The sequence below is a fragment of the Hemiscyllium ocellatum genome, chromosome 11 (assembly GCF_020745735.1).
Source record: "Hemiscyllium ocellatum isolate sHemOce1 chromosome 11, sHemOce1.pat.X.cur, whole genome shotgun sequence".
Lineage (NCBI taxonomy): Eukaryota > Metazoa > Chordata > Chondrichthyes > Orectolobiformes > Hemiscylliidae > Hemiscyllium > Hemiscyllium ocellatum.
In genome coordinates, this window is record NC_083411.1 from 44628146 (window position 1) to 44649457 (window position 21312).

The following is a 21312-nucleotide window of genomic DNA, read 5'->3' on the forward strand; positions in this document are numbered from 1 at the left end:
CGCCTCTTGCGGAATTACAAATTGCATATTCCACTTGAGGCCGTGCCTCATATGTTTCTGTCATCCTTGTTTTTACCTCATTGTCTGGGAATAAACTGCCCTCATAACATTGTAAATCCTTTGTGAAACAGTACATTCACTACTGCGCCTTAAAAGTGATGATAATATCCTTGTGACACAAGGTTTCCATGGCACCCCCTCCCCTTCTGTTTTTGTGATGTGATCAGGTGTGAGAACAAGAAACAAGTCAGCCAGCCCTCCTGACAGGACTCAACACCACCAGAAGACTAGCCATTCTAACCCAATGGTCTCCTCCAGCATTTGGAATGGCCAAGTGAGAGGTTCTGAGGGACGTCAGAGATCCTGGGGCTTCTGAGATTCAGGAGGAGCACTGTCAATGAAGACTTGCCTTTCAACCATGCAATCATAGTATCATAGAGATATACAGTATAGAAAAAAGACCCTTTCGTCCAAGTTGTCCATGCCGACCAGATATCCTACATTAATCTAGCCTATTTGCCAGTGTTTGGCCCACATCCCTCTAAACCCTTCTTGTTCATGCACCCTTCCAGATGCTGAGCAGCACTATCAATCAACCAGGCACTATAAATAACTGCAACAGCAAAAATAGGAGTTTATCAATATTGCACTTTTCATGACCTCAAGGCAGCTTAAAGCAGATGATAGCCATCACAATATTTTTAAAGTGTAGGTACTGCGGTCAGATAGGAAGTGAGGCAGCTACTTGGCTCACAGCAAGCAGAACTGAGATACTGAACAGACCACAATCTTTTGTGAAGTTAGGTGATTGATAAAGGCACAAGCAGAATGTGAATGGTTTGCTTTAAATAGTGCCATGGGGATCTTTTGCGCTTACCCAAGAGAGCGGGCAAGGCCTCAAATTAACATCTCATCAGGAAGTGAGCACCTCTGACAGTGCAGCACTCCTCTGCACTGCCTTGGAAGTTGCATTCAAATGTCTGGAGTGAGGACTGAGTGTGAAAATGTCAGAACAGGAAGCAGACCACGGGTATTTTAAGTAATTGATGGTGAGTGGCACTAACTGATGAACCAGGCTTCAGTAGTGGTTCAAGTAACAGGAAATATTCAATTTGAATATGAACCCAGCAAACCAATGGGAAACCTTGCTTACTGATGAAACTGATTCTTGTTCATTTCCAGAAGTCAAAAATAACTTTTTGTTTCTGCGAACAGATCCTCTATGGCATTGCTCATATCAGCATGGAAAATCTGATCATTTGTAAGGGCGGAGGTGTTATTTCAACGTGCACAATATACAATGCTGCTATTACACTGGCAACAATGTTTACCACCCTTATCCTTCTGTGTTCAGGCCACAAAACTGAACTACTGTATATGGGAGCATCCAAAAAAACAGAAACCGGAATCTGAATCCTGCTGACAAAAGGTTGCTTATAAATTGGCAGTGACATGAGTATCCCTCGCAGCAGAGCAGAAAACCGAACAGCAGGATGTCACTACTTCTACTTTCTCCCTTTGAAACATTATTTATTCAACAGGGGGATTCCCCAGCTGCACATTGTGGTTTGACTGTTTAAATCCAGTAGATATTTTGCATGTATTGTGTTTACAAGATCTGACTGAGTCAGGCAAAATGAACAAACAGAAGCCTATCAGCGTGAGATACAAGAGACGTTTTCTTGCTGTTTTTACTCTTTGCACAATGACGACAGCATGATTTGCATTGACACGGCATCTTCAGCAAGGTCAAGAGATGTAAAAGTGCTTTAGTACAGTGTCATCAGTCAAAACTAAACACAGAACAAAGGAATGAGACTTAGTCTTGGTGAACCAGTGCTTGACCCAATAGGGTTGAAGAGGGAATTCAGTACAGAGCACCACGGGAAGTAAAAGGTACAACTACCAGTGGAAGTTGTGAACATGTATAAGGAGCTGGGAAAGAAGCAACCCAGTTATGGGATGGGAAGTGCTAACTGAGGTTGAGTCACAGACAATTTCTGAAGATGGGAACTATTCCAAGATATTATTGCCTCACTGAGATAATGACTCACAGATGTACAAGCCCGGGTACAGACTCTTCAGTCCAACTTGTCCTTGCCGACCAGATATCCAAAATTAATCTAGTTTCATATCCCTCTACACCCTTCCTATTCATAAACCCATTCAGATGCCTTTTCGATGTTGTAATTGTACCAGCCTCTGCCACTTCCTTTGGCAGCTCATTCTATACATGCAACACCCTCTGTGGGAAAAAAATTGCTGCGTTAGGTCCCTCTTAAATCTTTTCATCTCTCAGCTTAAACCTATGCCCTCTGGTTTGACTCCCTTACCCTGGAGAAATGACCTTGGCTATTCACTTTATCCATTACCCCTCATGACTTTGTAAAGCTCTATACGGTCACTCCATAGCTTATGACACTCCAGGGGAAAATGCTCCAGTCTATTCAGTTTCTCCTTAAAGCTCAAACCCTCCAACCCTGGCAACATCCTTGTAAATCTTTTCTGAACCCTTGCAAGTTTCACAACATCATTTCTATAGCAGAGAGACCAGATAGCATGCAGTATTCCAAAAATGGCTTAACCAATGCCCTGTACAGCCGCAACATGATCTCCCAACTCCAATACTCAATGCACTGACCAATAAAGGCAAGTGTACCAAATGCTTTCTTCACCACCCTGTCCATCTGCCTACCACATGGTGTTATTCACGTTAATATTATTAGATAGAGCAGACAAATACATGGTACTGCAGCTCACTGAATAACTCAACAAATTATCTATACAATACAATAATAATAACATATCATTAGCCAGTGCAGGGTTAGTATTTTAACCATTTCCTGACAGTACTGACCTTTGAAACCTGTCTATTAGCTTCTTTATCATCTTCTCTGTGATGCCTGGGCAGCTTGCTTCCACCATGTTAATGCTTTTCTCTAGTTCACTTATTGCTCCAGTCTTCTCTGCATTGCCTCTTTCCTGTTCCTTAAGCTGGGTGGAGAAAGATGAGTGGACTTCAGTTCAAACTGGAGTACTTTCTCTCATCATAACAAATCAGATGCCGTTAAAAGGAGCTCCCACATTTGACTCACCTCAGCAAAGAGAGGAGCAATCACAGTCGATAAACATGCTGATAACGTCTTGACATCTTGGTCCTAGAGAATGGATGAACACCAATGTTAATAATTGTTTCAATCTGCAAGAAACATCTGGTACGAGCACATTAGTGCGACCATCATGGAATTTAGAAGAATGAGGGGTAATCTTATAGAAAGATGTGCAATTATGAAGGGAATAGGTAAGTTAGTCTCAGGGAGGTTGTTTCCACTGGCTGGTGAAACTATATCTAGGGGGCACAGCCTCAAAATAAGGACGTGCAGATTTAGGACTGAGGTAAGGAGGAACTTCTTCACTTAAAGGGTTGTGAATCTGTGGAATTCCCTCCACAGTGAAGCAGTTGAGACTTCCTCATTGAATGTTTTTAAGGCAAAGATAGATAGTTTGCTGAACAGCAAAGGTACTTTGGAGAGCGGGTGGGTAGGTGGAATTGAGTTCACGAAAACGTCAGCTATGAACCTATTAAATGGCAGAGCATGCTCGATGGGCCAGATAGTCCACTCTGGCTCCTATTTCTTATGTACTTGCATTGTGTAAGCCTTGAACCTTTTAGCACAACCAGTCACTGTTTCCATAATCCCATTCACACTCCACATACTAACAAGCACAAAATACGGTGTTTATGTTCCACTTCGAAATCCAGAGCACAAAATCCCAGTGACAACGCCATCTTTTAGATGTGATGAGGCTTTTGATAGAGGTCCAACCTACAATCTACAGAGCAGCAGAGGACTTTTTCCAAGTCTTTCAACCAGTATTTATCTCTCAAGCAACATCGCTAACTCAGGCTGGCTGATCATTACTACAGTTAAGTTAGTGGGGGCTTGCTGCACAAACATTGTTTGCTGTCTTCTCTGTATTAAATAGACCACATTCACCAGTTGCTTACCACGAGACGTTGAGAACCTAATGGCATTATTGCCAGACTGTTATTTCAAGAGGGCCAGGTAATTTTCTGGACATCCGGGTTTTAATCCATGGTGGAATAGGAGTTGAAATTTAATTTTTAAAAACTTGGAACTAAGAATTTAATGATAACCATTGTCAATTGTTGATAAACCCATCTGGTTCACTAATGCCTTTTAGGGAAGGAAACTGCCATCCTTACCTGGTCTGGCCGACAAGTGATTCCAGACCCACAACAATATGGTTGACTCTTAACTGCCCTTTGGGCAATAAATGCTGGCCCAGCCAGTGATGCTCTCATCCCATGAACTAATACAAAGAAAAGGAATAAAAAAAACTGATGGCCACATGGCTGAGCACTTGGCAGAATCTTGTTGTTCTTCCAAACCCAGTGAGCCAGCCTATTCTACTTCTGTAAACCGAACCACCCGGTTTTACAGGGAGCACAAGGAGGAAGGAGTGGGCACTGTGAAAAACTTTTGGTTACTTACTGTTCCATTCTGCAGTTTCTTTGGGTCTGGTTTCTTTCGAACTGTGGTGAAGGACCACTCGATAGGTTTGGAGTTTTTGCTGTCCTTGTCATTGCTTCCACTAAAGGAAGAAAGAGGATGTGATTATGGACAGTGTGACAGTTAGACTCCAATCTCCTCAGAAGGGTGAGTGTTAACTTCTCGTTTATAGCAAAACCCCTCAATTACTGGGAGATCTTGGGCATGAATCCTTGTAGGTATTGGTCCTGTTATCTGGCAGTGGGGCTCAAACTGCACTAACATGCCACTGTTGCCATGGAGAATCGCTTACTCCCTCTCCTGTACTTCATGGAGAAGAACATGAAATAATTCAGTCAACCACTAGTCTATCCAGAGACAGGAACATTCCAGTTTGCACTCTGGATAACTGCATGCCTGAGAGGGTACCAACATTTATATCAATATGCACGAGGAGGTGGACAACTTCCTGAAAGAAAAAAGTACTTTCTCATATCACTCCCCAACACATATGTTCAAACATTTCAGAGCTTGGTGTCAGTTGTGCTTCAGTGGTAATGCTGACCTCTGACTCACAAGGTTCACTCCAGTGACTTGAGTGCAAAATCCAGGCCAAGGTACACAGTTTAACAGTGAGGGAGCGCTGCATTGGCAAGGTGCCATCTTAAGATGAGACTTGAAACTCAGGGCATGTCTATCACCTGAATGCACATAAAGCATTCCAAGGTAACATGCCCAGGAGAGCAGGAACCTCTGCCTAGTGACCTGTCCAAATGCTATCTCCAGTGTCGCTAAGACGTAGCTTAGCTCAGAAGGCTGTTCCTTCAACCCACATGGTGTGAAGTGTCTGTAGCACATGCACACTTCAATTGATGCTTCTTTCTGTTGTAGCAACTGTGTATCAGCCTGAGTCTTTTGTGCACGTGTCTGTTCCTGTCTTTGCTTGTCTGTGTGTGCCTGTCCATCTTTGCGTGTGTGTGTGTGTGTGTGTGTGTGTGTATGCCCATGTGTGTGCGCATGCCCGTGTGCGCGCGCGCGCGTATGCCCGTGTGTGTTCGCGCGCGTATGCCCGTGTGTGAGTGTGTATCCTGAATGTGTGTCTGTAGGGACCTGGAGTTCAAAGACAAAAGGTAATATCAGGTTCATTGCTGTGATTGCATCATGAATTTCCTTGTCAAAAGTATCCTGTTCACCAACACCGTACTGTCCTTTTCCAAATCAGCCTACCGTTTCCCAAATCCATACCACCCACCCTTTTCCAAATCTGTGCACCCTTCCTTTCCCAGACCCATCCCTCCGTACCTTCTCCATCACCTCCACACAAAATTAAAGGTCAGTTCTCCCAATAATTCCCTATAGCATCATTGAAATGTGCTGCGGTGGATCTTCTGTACAATATAATCGGGTTTCAGACACACACGACTCCTGATTCCAGAGGACACAGACTCATTGTGTACTCAGTCTCCACTAACCTGACATTTGCTGGCTCCCCTTCTAGTCCCTGGGGAGATGAGTACACCAGAATCAGCAGCTAATTATTCCTGCAGAAGGTCATGGGGAGCCCTATCCTCCACCACCATCAAGACACAGTATATCTCATCAGATAACGATTACAGCGCTGAGGTCTAACTCAGATTAAACCTGAATGGATGCTTGCTCATTCGTTGTCAATTCAGTTAGGTGGTGGTGGGAGATTGGGGAGTGGTGCTAGACTCTACAATGAGGATTCCTACAGATCCGAGGCAACTTAAAGGGAAAGCCTTTTCAGAGAAGGCTTTTCGTGACAAGTCATTCCTAATTGGCCCTGAAGAGGTCATCACGAGGCACTTATTTTGCAGAAGTTTGCGATAACAAGCAGTTCTTTCAGGCAGGTTTGTCACAACATTGAGACACTGGAGTGGCCTACAAGCTGAGACCAGTTGAGGATAGCAGACTTCCTTCCCAAAAAGAAGTTTGCAAAACAGTCACTTTTTACTAGGAGTGACCTACTGCTTCCAGGATAAATTACAAATTCTCTGAATCTACAGGTGGGATTTCGACTCTCGTTCACTGACTGATCAGTCTGGGCTTCTAATTCAGTGACATAACCACCACACCTCCCATGATACTTATATACTTAATGGTGAGGTCCTAGGGAACAAAGAGACCTTGGAGTGCAAAGTCACAGGTAGACAGGATAGTGAAGACGGCATTTAGCATGCTTTTCTTTATTGGTCATTGCATTGAGTATAGGAGTACATGTCATGACTGTACAGGATATTGATTAGGCCACTTTTGAAAATTCTGGTCTCTCTGCTAAAGGAAGGATGTTGTGAAACTTGAAAGTGTTCAGAAAAGATTTACAAGATGTTGCCAGGATTGGAGGATTTGAGGTCTAGGGAGAGGCTGAACAGGCTGGTGCTGCTTTTCCCTGGAGCGTCAGAGACTGAGGGCTGAGCTTACAGAAGTTTATAAAGTAGTGAGGGGCATGGATAGGATGAATAGCTAAGGCTTTTTTCCAAGGGTAAGAGAGTCTAAAACTAGAGGGCATTTAAGGTGAAAGGGGGGGAAATTTGAAAAGCGACCTAAGGGGCAACTTTGTCATGTAAAGTGGTGCATGTATAGACCGAGCTGCCACAGTAGCGGGTGGAGGCTGGTACAACACTCAAAAGGCATCTGGGATGGGTACATGAGTAGGGAGGGTTTTGAGGAATATGACCAAATTCTGGCAAATGGAACTAGATTCATCAGGATATCTGATTGGTACAAAGCACTTACGAATCTGACTCATCCGAACTGGAGTCATCATCACTGTGTCCTTCTGCCTTCCACCTCTTGTACCCGTCAATTAGTTCTGTTAAATAAGAGGTCTTCTTGCAGTTTTTAATGATGAATTTGTGCTTGAGCAGTTCCTTGGCTGTCGGACGCTGAATAAATATGGAAAGAGAGATTGATAGTTAAACATATTCTGCATCCCAGGAACACGTACTGACAGGGCGTAGTACTTTTGCTGATCCATACTAAGGGTCTGATGGCTTTGTGTGAAGCAACTCCTCAGGGGAAAAAAAAATCTGCCTGTGCACCAAAGCTAAATGTAACCACAAGTATTAATTCTGGACACCATTATGCCTGTACTGTTTGCACTGATACAAAAATACAAGATCTGAGCTCTGACTGCACTGAGACAAACAGGTTTTAAATCCCTTGTTTATATAGTTTTAAGCCAGGTACAGCTAAAATCCACAAATAACCGACAGCACAAAGAGTACGGCTCTGTCGGGGAATGGCAGGATTTCTCCTGAGATGTGGCATTCAAGAAATGCAGCACTCAATCCTGAATTCAGGCTCTTAGATCAGTAGTTTCCAATCTTTCTTTGGGTAAGGATCCCTGGAATATATGGTGAAGTACTGTGGAATTCCAACACCCTCTCCCTCCTCTTCTCTCAATGCAAACATCACAGAATTGCTATGGCGCATCCATTGTGCAGAGTACAACGGTAAAGTGACTTTTTTTTCATTCAATGTAAGAAAAATGCACATTGAAAAATCTAGTATGATGTTCACCTTGACCTGAAAATTGCACAGTGAGAAGCACGGCATTAAATACTTACAAAGGAAGGGTCCTTATTCAAACAGGCGTCAACAAACTCCTTAAAGGACTTGCTGAACTCTCCACTGAGAGTTGGTGGGTTGTTTTTCGGTATAAGAAATAACACTCTCATCGGATGCATGTCTGAGTTGGGTGGCTCACCTTTGGCCAGCTCAATGGCTGTAATTCCTAATGACCAAATGTCTGCCTGCAAAAAGCAGAGAGTGATGTTGACATACTATGCAATTACAACATAACACAGGGTCACTACAATACTGTGGTTCAGCTTAATAACAGAGGTATGCAGACATCATAGTCATCTAACACAAACACATAGAACGTTACAGTGCGTTATAGGCCTCCGGCCCTCGATGTTGCGCCAATTTGTGGAACCAATCTGAAGCCTATCTATCCTTCATTATTCCAATTTCATCCATGTGTTTATCCAATGAGCATTTCAATGCCCTTAAAGTTGGCAAGTCTACGACTGTTGCGGGCAGAGCGTTCCCCGCCCAGACTACTCTCTGAGGAAAGAATGAGAAAAGAAAAAAGGGGAAAAGGAGTGAAAGGCAGACTGTGTAATGGAGAGAAATAGTGAGCACAAAAATGAGAGAAAAGGAAAACATGTAAAAGATAGAGACAGAAAAGGGATTGGATGTACCATCCAGAATCCCAAGAACTTGCTACGGCGTTATAACCAAATAAAAACAATTTGAAATCAATGGGGTGCTTTCATAACCCTGCCAAACAGGTTGAGAACCAAATATAAGGCAGAAAGTGCCAGAGAAACCTCCAAAGAAGTCATACTGCACTTGAAACGTTAACTCTGTTTCTTCCTCCACAGATGTTGTCAGACCTGAGTTTCTCCAGCACTTTCTGTTTTTATTTCAGATATCTACAGAACTTTGTTTTTTATACCAGATAGAGTATCAATTTGAACATTTTCTCGACACACACACACAAAAACAATGGCACGGGGGAGAACGGGAGAGATTCGTAGTCAGCTATATGATCGAAAAAATTGAAGCTTCTGCCACCACTACAGCGTGCACGTGGAAGTCTATCTTGCCATGGCAACTTGGACCCCTTCGTGGTCTGATCAGCTCAGTTGGCTGAAAGGCTGTTGTGGATGGGACCAACTCCATGGGATTCAATTCCCATTCTGATTTGATCCCTGCCTTCTTATTCTACCCATGATAAAAGCCGTGGCACTATGAGTCAGGATGTGGAGGTGCCGGTGTTGGACTAGGGTGGGAAAAGCTAAAAACCACACAACACCAGGTTACAGTCTAACAGGTTTATTTGGAAGCACCAGCTTTCAGAGCGCTGCTCCTTCATCAGGTAACTAGTGGGGGTGGATCATAAGGCACGGAATTTATAGCAAAAGATCATAATGTCATGCAACTGTGATATCGAACAAACCTAAATTGCTGTTAAATCTTTCATCTGTATGAAAGAAAAAGGTGATTTTTCAGCTCTGACAATCCATTAAAAGTGTGAGGTTAGAGTCTTCTGCATTCCAATCTAGTCAGACTGGTTCTATTTTCAAAGTAGGAATTTATAAATACATTATATGGATTGACTGCCTGCAAATTGTGCACTTTTTGAACAAAATAGAATGTATCTGCAAATACAATTCTGTAGATGAAGGTGGGGGGTGATGGTGATAGGTAGGAGAGGAGGGTGGAGCAGACAGGTGGGAAGGAAGATGGACAATTCAAGAGGGCGGTGCTGAGTTGGAGGGTTGGATCTGGGGCGAGGGGAGATGAGGAAACTGGTGAAGCAACGTTGATGGCGTGGGGTTGGAGGTTCCCAAGGTGGAAGATGAGGTGTTCTTTCTCGGAGCATTGGGTGGTTAGTATTTAGCAGTGGAGGAAGTGCAGGATTTGCATGACCTTGGCAGAGTGGGAAGGGATGTTGAAGTGATTGGCCATAGGGTGGTGGGGTTATTTAGTGCGAGTATCCCGGAGATGTTCTCTGAAACGTTCCACAAATTGGCGTCCTGTCTCCTCAATGTAGAGGAGACCACATCGAGAGCAATAGATGCAGTAGATGAGGTGTTCGGATGTGCAGGAAAATCTCTGTGGGACGTGGAAGGATCCTTTGGGGCCTTGGATAGAGGTGAGGGGGGAGGTATGGGGCAGGTTTTACACCTCTTGTGGTGGCAAGGGAAGGTGATGAGAGTGGAGGGTGGATTGGTGGGGGGAATGAGGGAGTTGTGGAGGGGTGGGGAGGGAAATACATCTCTGGTGGTGGGGTTTGACTGTAGGTGGCAGAAATGGCAGATGATGTCGTTTTGTATTTGGAAATTAGTGGGGTGGAGGTGAAGACTGGACAGGAGGCAGGAAACAAGGCTTAGAAAGGGCATTCCAAAGCTTGGAACATTTACAGTTCAAGGTAGTGGTGAAGCAGCAATAGTCAGGGATGGTCAAGAGGCCATCACTGGAGGAGTGCAGAGAAGATGGAGGACGGTACAGGGGTTGGAGAGTGTGACAGAGGAAGCGACGAGCCAAGCTATCGAAGAACTTGACAAGGAGGATGAGGATGTTAAAACAAACCAGTTGCTGAATTCAATGAACACAGTTTGGAAGGGGGAATAGAGAATGGGAGAACAGGATTTGGTAATGTGCAGGGGTAAAATGCCTCAATATTTGGAGCGAGGGGCAACTCAAGAAAGCAAAATTCAGCTGTGAAATGCCAGCAAAGAGCCAGAACAGATATGATGGGTCTAACAATGGGCCCATCGATTTTGGGGCCTGAGCTGTTGTCCCATACTTACCTTGGAGTCATAAGCAGATTGCTGAATGACCTCGGGTGCCATCCAGAAAGGAGTACCGACAAAAGTGTCCCGTTTAATTTGCGTATCAGTCAGCTGACCAGCCACACCAAAGTCCGCCAACTTCACATCACCTTGTTCCGATAACAAGACATTGGCAGCTGGATAAACAAGAGAAGACAGACAAAAGGGTGAGAAATCGTTCTCAGCGCACTACACAGGACTGAGAGCTGACCGAGCCCAGCATTACCTTTAATGTCCCTATGAATCTTTTTCTCGGAGTGCAGATAATCCAAGCCTTTGAGGATTTCCTTCAGCATGGTTGCAATTTGGAATTCATCAAAGGGCCCAGCTTGGAGCTGAAAGAGAAAAGCTCATTACAAACCTGTAACTTGGCTTAATAATCCGATCCCACCTTCTAATAGGTTTAAATGCACAGATCTATCTGAATGTCTTGGTGAATTGTTAGTTGAAGCATCAGAAGCCTTTACAACATTCAAAGGCAAATGTGCAAATACTGACTGAAGGAATCCCAGTGGGCCTGATGGCGTGGTCCTCACATAACATTGTTCACAGCTCACAAAAGCGTACGCACAGTGGGAGACGGGAGCCAAGCTTGCAGAAAGCTCAAAAGGACATTGGTTAATTAGATTAACCAGACTGCCCCTCAAAGAACCTCATGACTGATCGAGTTGTTGCTCCAACTCCAGTTCTCTTTCTCTGCCTCTCCTCCTCCACGGCCCACCCCACCCTCCAACACTACTCTCGAGTCTCTTGCCTATCAAAATTTCATTCAGTCTTGAATAAATTCAATGATCCAACCTCCTCGCTTTCTGGGGAAGTGAATTTCAAGTATTTATTGGCTTCAATTTGTTCATACAACAGCATCTCTGGGCAGTCCATATTTACTACACTCGGCATACACAAATTACATTATTGTTCAAATCTGTAGTTATTTTCTCTTGTTGCAGACCTTATGACTACAATTAAAATGTTCATCTTCTCTATAACCATTCATATCTTGAATGCATTCATAAAATCTTCTTGTCACCAAACATTCCTTCTTCTGCAGCCTCTCCTCTGTACCTCGGCTCACTGGCCCCAGCTTTTAAGTTGGTGAGCCTATAATCCCAAAGCAATTACACTCATCGAAGGACATTTCAAAATGAAGTTACTGTTGTCATGTTGGCGTCAGTTGCAAAGACTGTATCTTTTAATTTTTTCTGTAATTTTGATTGTAGTCTGAAATGCACTGTTTAAAAAGTCCATTCCCTGTCACTCATTGTAAGTGCTATTTACACTGCTGCTGCTACAGCCAGTGGGTGTGTATGGAGAGATTCAGCTGGCAACAGAAAGCTGATTGGTTTGTGGAGATGGTGACCAGTTGTTGAGGATAAGGCATTCTGCCTGTCAACAATTATGATTGGCTCCCAGGCAACTGAATAGCTTGTAAGTGTGAATGTTTGGTCACTGGACCTTCAAATAGGAAAGAGCTATCCTTTTCTCTGGAGTAAAAACGCCCCTCAAGCCTGAAGTAAGGCAATTTATTTTCCCTTATCAGTTGCTGCATTAGAATTAGAATTAGCTTTATCACATGTACTCCCATGACTACCGTGAAAAATTTACAAGTCACCACTTACAAAGCTATCTTAGGTACAAAGGTACAGATTCGTAAGTGCAAATCCTTAGGAGTGCATTAGAAAAATAAAGAAATAAAACAGCTGATATTATAGACCTTTATACCATCTTAGGTACAAAAGCACAAAACTGTAGGAATACACTAGAAAGATAAAGAAGTAAAAAGTTAAGAATAATGGTCCTTCCAATCCAGTTCACATCAGCACCTAGCCTCCAGACCAGGCCAGGCTTCACCTCCAGGATCTCAAAGTCATGAGTGCTGGAAATCTGCACTGAGGCTGAGAGTCCTCATTGGCTTCACCTTGAGGCTCTCAAGGCTGGGAGTCTGGATGACTGCAGACCCAACAACATTCAAGCAGCTTGACATCATCCAGGACAAAGCAGCATGCTCGATTGGCACAATATCCACCAACATCCATTACGTCCACCACTGACTCTCAATAGTAGCAGTATGTACTATCTACAAGACGCGCTGCAGAAATTCACCACTGATCCTCAGCCAGCACCTTCCAAACCTATCTAGAAGGGCAACGAGAGAAGATACACTGGAATACCACTACCTTCAAGTTCCCCTCCAAGCACTCATCACCCCGATTTGCAAACATATCTTTCCTTCAGCATTGCTGGGTCAAAATCTTAGAGTCCCCTCCCTAATAAAATTGTGGGTCAAGTCACAGCAGGTTGACTGCAACAGGCCAAGATGACAGCTCACCTCCACTTACTCAAGGGGCAATTCAAGACAGGCAATAAATGCTGGGCCCAGCCAGTGACACCCACATCCCACAAATGAACAAATAAAAAGGTGAATACCCACAGTTTGCAATTGTTTATCTGTAGCTATTATTTGTTTATTTGGAATAAGTAGCAACTTTTATTCAACCTTTAACTTTTGTGAGGCCTCTGGGAATAGCAAGGCTGGATTTCCAGCACACTAACCCAGTGGGGTGTAACACAGCTATGACTCATTTAGGGTGTAGGTTTGCTCGCTGAGCTGTAGGTTTGATATCCAGGCGTTTCATTACCTGGCTAGGTAACATCATCAGTGGCGACCTCCAAGTGAAGCGAACTATTTATATCTTTCGCCTGGATGGGGTTTCTGGGGTTTGTGGTGGTGTCTTTTCCTGTTCGTTTTCTGAGGGGTTGATAGATGGTATCTAGATCTAGGTGTTTGTTTATGGCATTGTGGTTGGAGTGCCAGGCCTCTAGGAATTCTCTGGCATGTCTTTGCTTAGCCTGTCCCAGGATACATGTGTTGTCATTTCCACCACCATTTCGACTGGGACAACACATCTATCCTGGGACAGGCTAAGCAAAGACATACCAGAGAATTCCTAGAGGCCTGGCACTCCAACCACAATGCCATAAACAAACACACAGATCTAGATGCCATCTATCAACCCCTCAGAAAACGAACAGGAAATGACATCACCACAAACCCCATCCAGGAGAAAGATATAAATAGAAAGCAGGAGACAACAGCTTCACTTCACTTGGAGGTCTCCACTGATGATGTTACCTAGCCAGGTAATGAAACATCTGGATATCAAACCTACAGCTCAGCGAGCAAACCTACACCCTAAACCTCAACCTGAGCTACAAACCTTCAGAAACCTTGTATGACTCATTTGTTAAGCAATAATGAGCACTAATTGTGGCTCTTTACGGAGCCTGCTCTCCACATTATTGTCACAAAATCATATTCCCCCCATGACCAGCTTTGGCTACCTATCACCAACAATTCTTACCTTATTCCATGGGTTCTCTCCCATGCATTGGAAAATTATATTCGGCTTTACTGCATTACTTCTCACTCTAACTCCATCTGAGACTTTATCATTCCTTACTCCAATGCCATCTCTCTCTCTTTCAGAATCTTTTGTGCACCTGTTTTTCCTCTTGAATGCTATGTCCTTTTTTCCAAACCCATTCCGGGTTTGTTGAACCTCTGCTCAATGGCACTGGGCTGGGTCCTGTTTACGTAGAACTCGTGTGACCTGGACAAGTGCCGCCTTACCCAGAAGCGGTCCCGAAGTCCCAGAATTCTAACACCGTCCCTCATGTGCCATCTTCCCTGCCCAAAATTCTTATGAACTCTATAATAGAAGAATAGAACTAGAGTCATACAGCATGGAAACAGACATGTCAGGCCAACTTAACAATGTTGAGCAGGTATCCTAAACTGAACTAGTCCCATTTGCATCCATTTGGTCGATATCTCTCTCAACCCTTGCCTTTGTATCCATACACCTGTCCAAATGTCTTTTAAATGTTGTAATTGTACTAGCCTCTACCACCTCCTCTTGCAGTTCCTTCCACACATGTAGTCCCTCTAAATGGAAAAAGTTGCCCTTCAGGTCCCTTCTAAATCTTTTACATTAAATTTATGCACTCTAGTTTTGGAGTCCCCTACCCAGGGAAAAGACCTTTGCTAATCACCTCATCTACACCCCTCACGATTTTATATATCCCTATAAACCCACCCTTCCGACACTCCAGAGAAAAACTACCAGCGTCTCATTATAACTCAGATCCTTCAGCCCCAGCAACATCCTTCTTTACAGACTTACACATGGCAGGGGGAATAGGAGGTCCCTTAAACTTTCCTGCAATATCTCATCCCACTTCCTACCCAGATCATTGGTAGTGATACAGACTGTGATCTCTGGCTCTTCGCACTTCTCCCTTCGAGAGTTCTCCAGCCGCTCAGTGATGTCCTCACGCAAGAACCAGGAGGTAATAGAGTATCCTGGATTCAGGTCTGCATCACAGAAACACCTATCTGCTCCCTTAGCTACTAAATCTCCTGAGACTGTTGCCTTTCCAAACTTGTCCTGTCCAACAGAGTAAACTACGTAGGCATTGTTTCAGAGGAACCATTGCAGTCAGCTCTATTAGGAACTGCATACAGGTTGGAAAGTCAGCTGCACTAACTGCCCGTCCTAGACAGCACCCACTCTCCCCCTCTGCCTACACATCACTAAGCTGCAAAATGACCACATCAAGAAACAAGTTAACCACAAAACTCTCAGTCCCCAGATCCACTTGGAAAGAATGATGAGGAGCACCTTAAATAGCAAGTACTATTAATTCAGTGCACAGTGGTAACAGTTGGTAAAATGTGTTTGCAGATGCAGTCTCATTTAAACCAGTAGCAACTGTTGAAGCATAATTCACCTATATTTTCTACAATGAAATATCAAGTACGTGCAAAATTAAAACATCTAATTTTGAATCTCTTAAGAGAAATTCATTGGACGATTCAGCATCATGTTCCAGTTTATTCCAATATTGGGGTTGATTTGGTCCAATTGCTTCATTATTCTGAGTCACTGCTAGAGGGCGTGCAAAGATTCTAGGTTGGAATTTCACAATCACATTGGCAAATCAGACAAAGAACTGAGTACCATATAGTATGAAAGATTTAACTCAGCAGCTCAAACGGTCACAGATGCTCCCTTTACCATTCAAACCCAGCACTACAAGGTAACAGCAAGACCACAACATACTTGTAATACAACCCAGTGCGGCTGATAGAGGAAGTTACCACCAGTTACCCTCCCTGGGGCAAACCTGCAGTCATCCTCAAACAGGCAGCAAGACACAAAGCAGCATTTAAATAGCAGTAGCACAACCGTTCCATTTATTACTCAACATCTTTCTGCACAATCATTTACACAATGCATTAGAAACAGGTCACACCATTTCCTCACTTCCTCTGTGGCCACAAAACAATCCAGCAACATATACAGCGCCCCAAAGTAAACCAAATGCAGTAGTATTACAGAGCAAGGGAACGCAATGGTGCAGACGTTGGAAGCAGGAGAATGGTCCTCTCCAGCCAGGAAGTGCACATCCATTCTCTGGATGATATCTGAAATCTGGCCTGGCACCTGGCACAGTGTGAGTGGGTAACAAATTGCACAAAACACCAGAATGAATTGAGCTCCTGCCACCATCTTCACCCTCAGGTTGTTTCACGGGGAAGGGGGTCAATAATCAGCATTCCCTCTGTAAATTAAAATACATTGCCATTGCAAGAGGTCTGTGTGTTCCTCATCATGATGGTGCACTGCTGCAAGACTACACCTATACCACTCATGCGGGCTTATTTCTGGCTCAAAAGGTTTCACTCCTAAACCTTGGGCAGGATTACATGTACTGGAGAGGGAAATAAACCAAACCAAGACAGAAATGGCTGGAGAAACTTAGCAGATCTAGCATCAACTGTAGAGAAAAGGCAGAGTCTGACAGATGAAGGCTTACGGGACCCGAATTGTTAACTCTGCTTTCTCTCTCCACAGATCCTCTCAAACTTGCTGAGTTTCTCCAGCCATTTCTGTTTTTGTTTCAGATCTGCAGTTTTTTGTATCATGTCAGGGAATGACCCAAAGTCATCTCTTTCTGGTCAAAGAGGGAGGACCAGCAAAAATCTACACGCTCAGCTCTTTTGATCAGACCTGGAAGTTACAAGGGGAGAAACCTTGGGGTGTTGCACAGTTGACACCAACAAAATAAATGATAACGTGCATGAGTGTACAATCTCCACTTCTGTAGTGCCTTCCACTGCCTTGATCTTCCACTAAATGACAGACAATTTAGTCTTCATGTAACTGTCTGTACTCAGGTCAATTCCAATACACAATGAATAAATGAGCAAAAAGAGAAAGAATGACTAATAGTTTCAGTTTATTGGTGGAAATATGGCCAGGAAGTGTCAGGTAACTTCAGCTTGAGCACTAGCTTATCAATGCTGAATGAGCAGTCAAGAGTGTGACCACAATAGGACCTCGTGGTGAAGCCAGGCTTCAACATGGAGTAGGAAGGTTGTTCATACTGTCAATATGATTCCAGCACAGCCCATTGCCCAACAACTAAAGAAGCCACAAATTAGCACATGACATACAAAGCCTTCTGCATAACAGGAAGCTAGACAGGGTCAAAGGTAAACAAACATTAAGGTAATCAGAGGAAGGGTCACATGACCAGAAACATTAACTCTGATCTCTCTTCACAGATGCTGCCAGACCTGCTGAGCTTTTCCAGCAACTTCTATTTTTGTTTCTGATTTACAGCATCTTCGGTTTTTATTGAGGTAATCATGTTTCGTATCTTGAGGATTTGCAGTTCTCCACCTGAGGTAGAGGACAGCACCATTAATCAAAAGGATATCTCACCCTACTTTGTCGGCATCAACCCACTTTTATTCTCTCTGTTGAACAGCTATGAAGAATGCAAAGGAACTATTAACCCAGGCGGTTTAAAGCTCCATTGTGTTAGATAGGATTCAGTGGGGTCTGGGGAAACTGATGAAACACTGACGGCAGGGTAAGTACAATCACCACCCGCTGTACTTATACAACCCACGCGTTACACTTAATTCAATTCATCTTCCTCACAGGAACAGGCTCTATAACATCACCTAGCCACTCCCAGCTGACAGTTTCACATCCCACTGATTAAATAAAAAGCCAGGAACTGTTGCTGCTCACAGTGAGTTGGAGGTGTCTCCTCAAAGCTGGAGACCATAGCCCAGACTCTTCACATTTGCAATGTAAGACTAGCTCTCAACAGGATGACAACTGGAATGTCACAGAATCCTGCACTCATCCAATAGAAACACAGGCAGAATAACAAGGAAGACAGAAGAGAGATACATGCTTCTAAAATGCAATTATTGACTTCAAGAGGGATATTCATGACAACAACAATTTCTATTCTGTCAGCTGAGCTCCTGCTTGCCTGCCAATGAGTTGGTGATAAGACAGAACGTATGGAGGATAAACAATAAATGGTTTCCTCACTCAGCAACCCACGGCCTCTCTCAACCATGGAAAATCTCAGCGGTATCAAAGACCCTACAGCAACCCAGTGTCCTAGCCAATGTTTGCCCCTCAGCCAATTTCAACAGATTATCAGGTTGTCATCACATTGTGGCAACTTGCCATGTGTGAATCTAACTGCTAGGATTCAAATGCAATAATGACTGTACTTCAGAACCATTTAGTTACATGTTAAGGTTACAGCAAGGCCTGAGATTATGGAACATTCTGTTAAGTTCATATTCCTGCGTAGCAAAATGAAACACAAAACTATCGTGGACTAGAGACAAGAGGTAGTCAGATCATGATCATAAACACAGAACTGTCAACATTAAACCAAGCATAGAATAAAATGGAAGGAGCAGAAATTATTCAGCAGAATTGATACCATTGTGCATGGAGACTGTGTTTCAGTGTCGGTATAGCAATGTGCAATTGATTCAGAGTTTTATGGTGTAACCAAAACCTAAGTTGCCATCTTAAACAAAAGCTGCTTATTTGTCCTGATTTTATGCATTGGCTCCTGGACTGTGCTGGAGTGTGAGCAAATCCACTCAGAGTTTTGCTATTAGACACTGCTGTGAGTAATCCAAAAGGACGATCAATGGAACATTCCCCTCTGTTTCACTCTAATTGGATAATCAGCTCTCAGGGGCTGCTGCAATGCCAGGGCACACAATGGGGTGCTAGCACCCACACCATGTGCTGGATGCTACCTCATGCTGGAATGCAGTGGATCATGGGTAATACAGCCTCCATTATTGGATGATCAATAAATTGGGCAACCAAATTGGCAGCTCAAAGGAGGAGGCAATCACAGGTGGTCAATCTTGCAGGAATATGGTCCAATCAGTGTGGGCAATCCAATGTAGGGCACTTTTACTTGAAGTTTACACAGAAACAGAGAACAAAGCAGGTAGAAAATAAAGTTCTGAATCAAGTCAGACAATGTACACTTGTCAGGATAATCAACATTGTCTAAGCTTCAGAACATTCCAAGATTTTGTATCCCCCAGATTCAATGAGGGTGGGGGTTAGTGGAAAGAAACCATTAGCAAATTAACAGTTGGACAAGTCTCTGCTTTAAAAAGCCATATGTTACTAACATTTAGCACTGTTACAGTACAGGAGGCCATTCAGCCCTTGAGGCCTGAATCAGCTCTCCAAATGAGAGCTTTGTGCCATTCTTCCTTGTCTCCAAACGCAAGGTAGCTCTAATCAGATCCATTGAGAGTTCCAATACAGATCCTCTATGATGATCAATGGATAAATTGAATACTTACCAAATCCAAGGCTGAACCACCTCCCAAATATTCCATGATGATCCATAACTTCGTCCCCTGTGGAGAGAAAGGTACGTAAATAAGATTAGATTCTCTACAGTGTGGAAACAGGCCCTTCGGCCCAACAAGTCCACACCGACCCTCCAAACAGTAACCTACCCAGACCCATTTCCCTCTGACTAATGCACCTAACACTTTGGGCAATTTAGAATGGCCAATTCACCTGACCTGCACATCTTTGGACTGTGGGAGGAAACCAAAGCACCCGGAGGAAATCCACACAGACACTGGGAGATTGTGCAAACTCCACACAGTCAGTCGACCGAGGCTGGAATCAAACCTGGGTCCCTGGTGCTGCAAGGCAGCAGTGCTAACCACTGAGCCACCATGCCGCCCAATAATTAGCTGGAATGATCAGAGGTGGACACATATTAGAATCCAGATCTTCACATTCAGTCCCTTTTTATAAGCTGTGAGTGACAGTGTGAGCTACTTATTTGGTTGACCTGCAATTTCTTGTCCTTTTACTTAAAACTGTAGATCTTGGCATTGAAGATGACTTTGGAACATTCAAAAACATCTTTCCAAAGTATAACCCAAAGATGCTTTGACTGGCTGAATCTGGGGATGGACTTGCACACCATTCATTAGCCTAAGCATGCACAAAAGAGAATAGTTTTATTTTCTATGATCTATTTCTGTTGGCATTTATCCTTATTTGACGTTGGGTTACAGCTCACCTAAAACTGTCCTGAAGGGGCACTGTGGAATTTCCACCTTAACAGGTCAACTCCGGCTGGGTTCATGCCAACAGTTCTGTCCTAGTTCTGCTGTAATGTTCCAAAGAAGCACAACATATGCTTGAGGAACATCATTACATTTTCCACTTTGGCATTTGACACCTTCAAGGCATCAATATCGAACAGCATAACTTCAGAAACTGACTGCGTTGTAGCTTCATTTTGTTCACTCTGCCCTCCGTAAAGAGGACCCACTCTCTCCGTTTCACACATTCATTTACACCCATTTAATACCACATTTTCTCTTTCTTCACCATTAACGACCAGACTTTCACATAAGAGAAAGTGATGGAGACTGGTAAAATTCCAACATTTAAAAGACATCTGAATGGGTACATGAACAGGGAAGGGTTTAGATTGTATGGACCAAGCGCAGGCAAATGGGACTAGATTAATTTAGGATATCTGGTCAGAATGGACGAATTGGACCGAAGAATCTGTTTCCGTGCTGTACAGCACTATGACTCTAATCCCTACAGTGTGGAAGCAGGCCATTTGGCCCATCGAGTCCACACCACCCTTCCAAAGAGCATCCCTCTAAACCCAAACCCCTACCCACTCCTGTAACCCTGCATTTCTAATCGGCCTAACCTGTACATCCCTGGACACTATGGACAATTTAGTACAGCCAATCACCTAACCTGCACATCTTTGGAGTGTGGGAGAAAACTGGAAGACCCAGAGGAATCCCATGGGATGAATGAGCAAACATCACACGGACAGTTGCCCGAGGCTGGGATCAAACTGGTTCCTTGGTGTTGCGAGGGAATAGTGCTAACCACTGAGCTCTAAACAATTGCTCTTTTACTCAGGACCACTATTGCTCTCTTGCTCCTCCTCTGTCTCTGGCAAATGTACATTAAAAAGCAACAGCAATTTTCAACACCTTTCAATTCCGAAGAGGAATCATAACC

At 43.7% G+C, this 21312-nt stretch overlaps 1 protein-coding gene across 1 annotated transcript in view; it reads right to left on the minus strand.

Moving 5' to 3' along the window:
• The window catches only part of stk26 (serine/threonine protein kinase 26), a 53864-nt gene that overhangs the window by 3647 nt on the left and 28905 nt on the right, over window positions 1–21312 (minus strand). The window contains exons 3-10 of the mRNA XM_060832347.1: window positions 19599–19655; window positions 11109–11217; window positions 10862–11019; window positions 8105–8290; window positions 7272–7420; window positions 4518–4617; window positions 3096–3158; window positions 2858–2994 (exon numbers count right to left, since the gene is read on the minus strand). Coding sequence (XP_060688330.1) covers window positions 2858–2994; window positions 3096–3158; window positions 4518–4617; window positions 7272–7420; window positions 8105–8290; window positions 10862–11019; window positions 11109–11217; window positions 19599–19655 — 959 coding nt within the window. The remainder of the gene's footprint in view (window positions 1–2857; window positions 2995–3095; window positions 3159–4517; window positions 4618–7271; window positions 7421–8104; window positions 8291–10861; window positions 11020–11108; window positions 11218–19598; window positions 19656–21312) is intronic.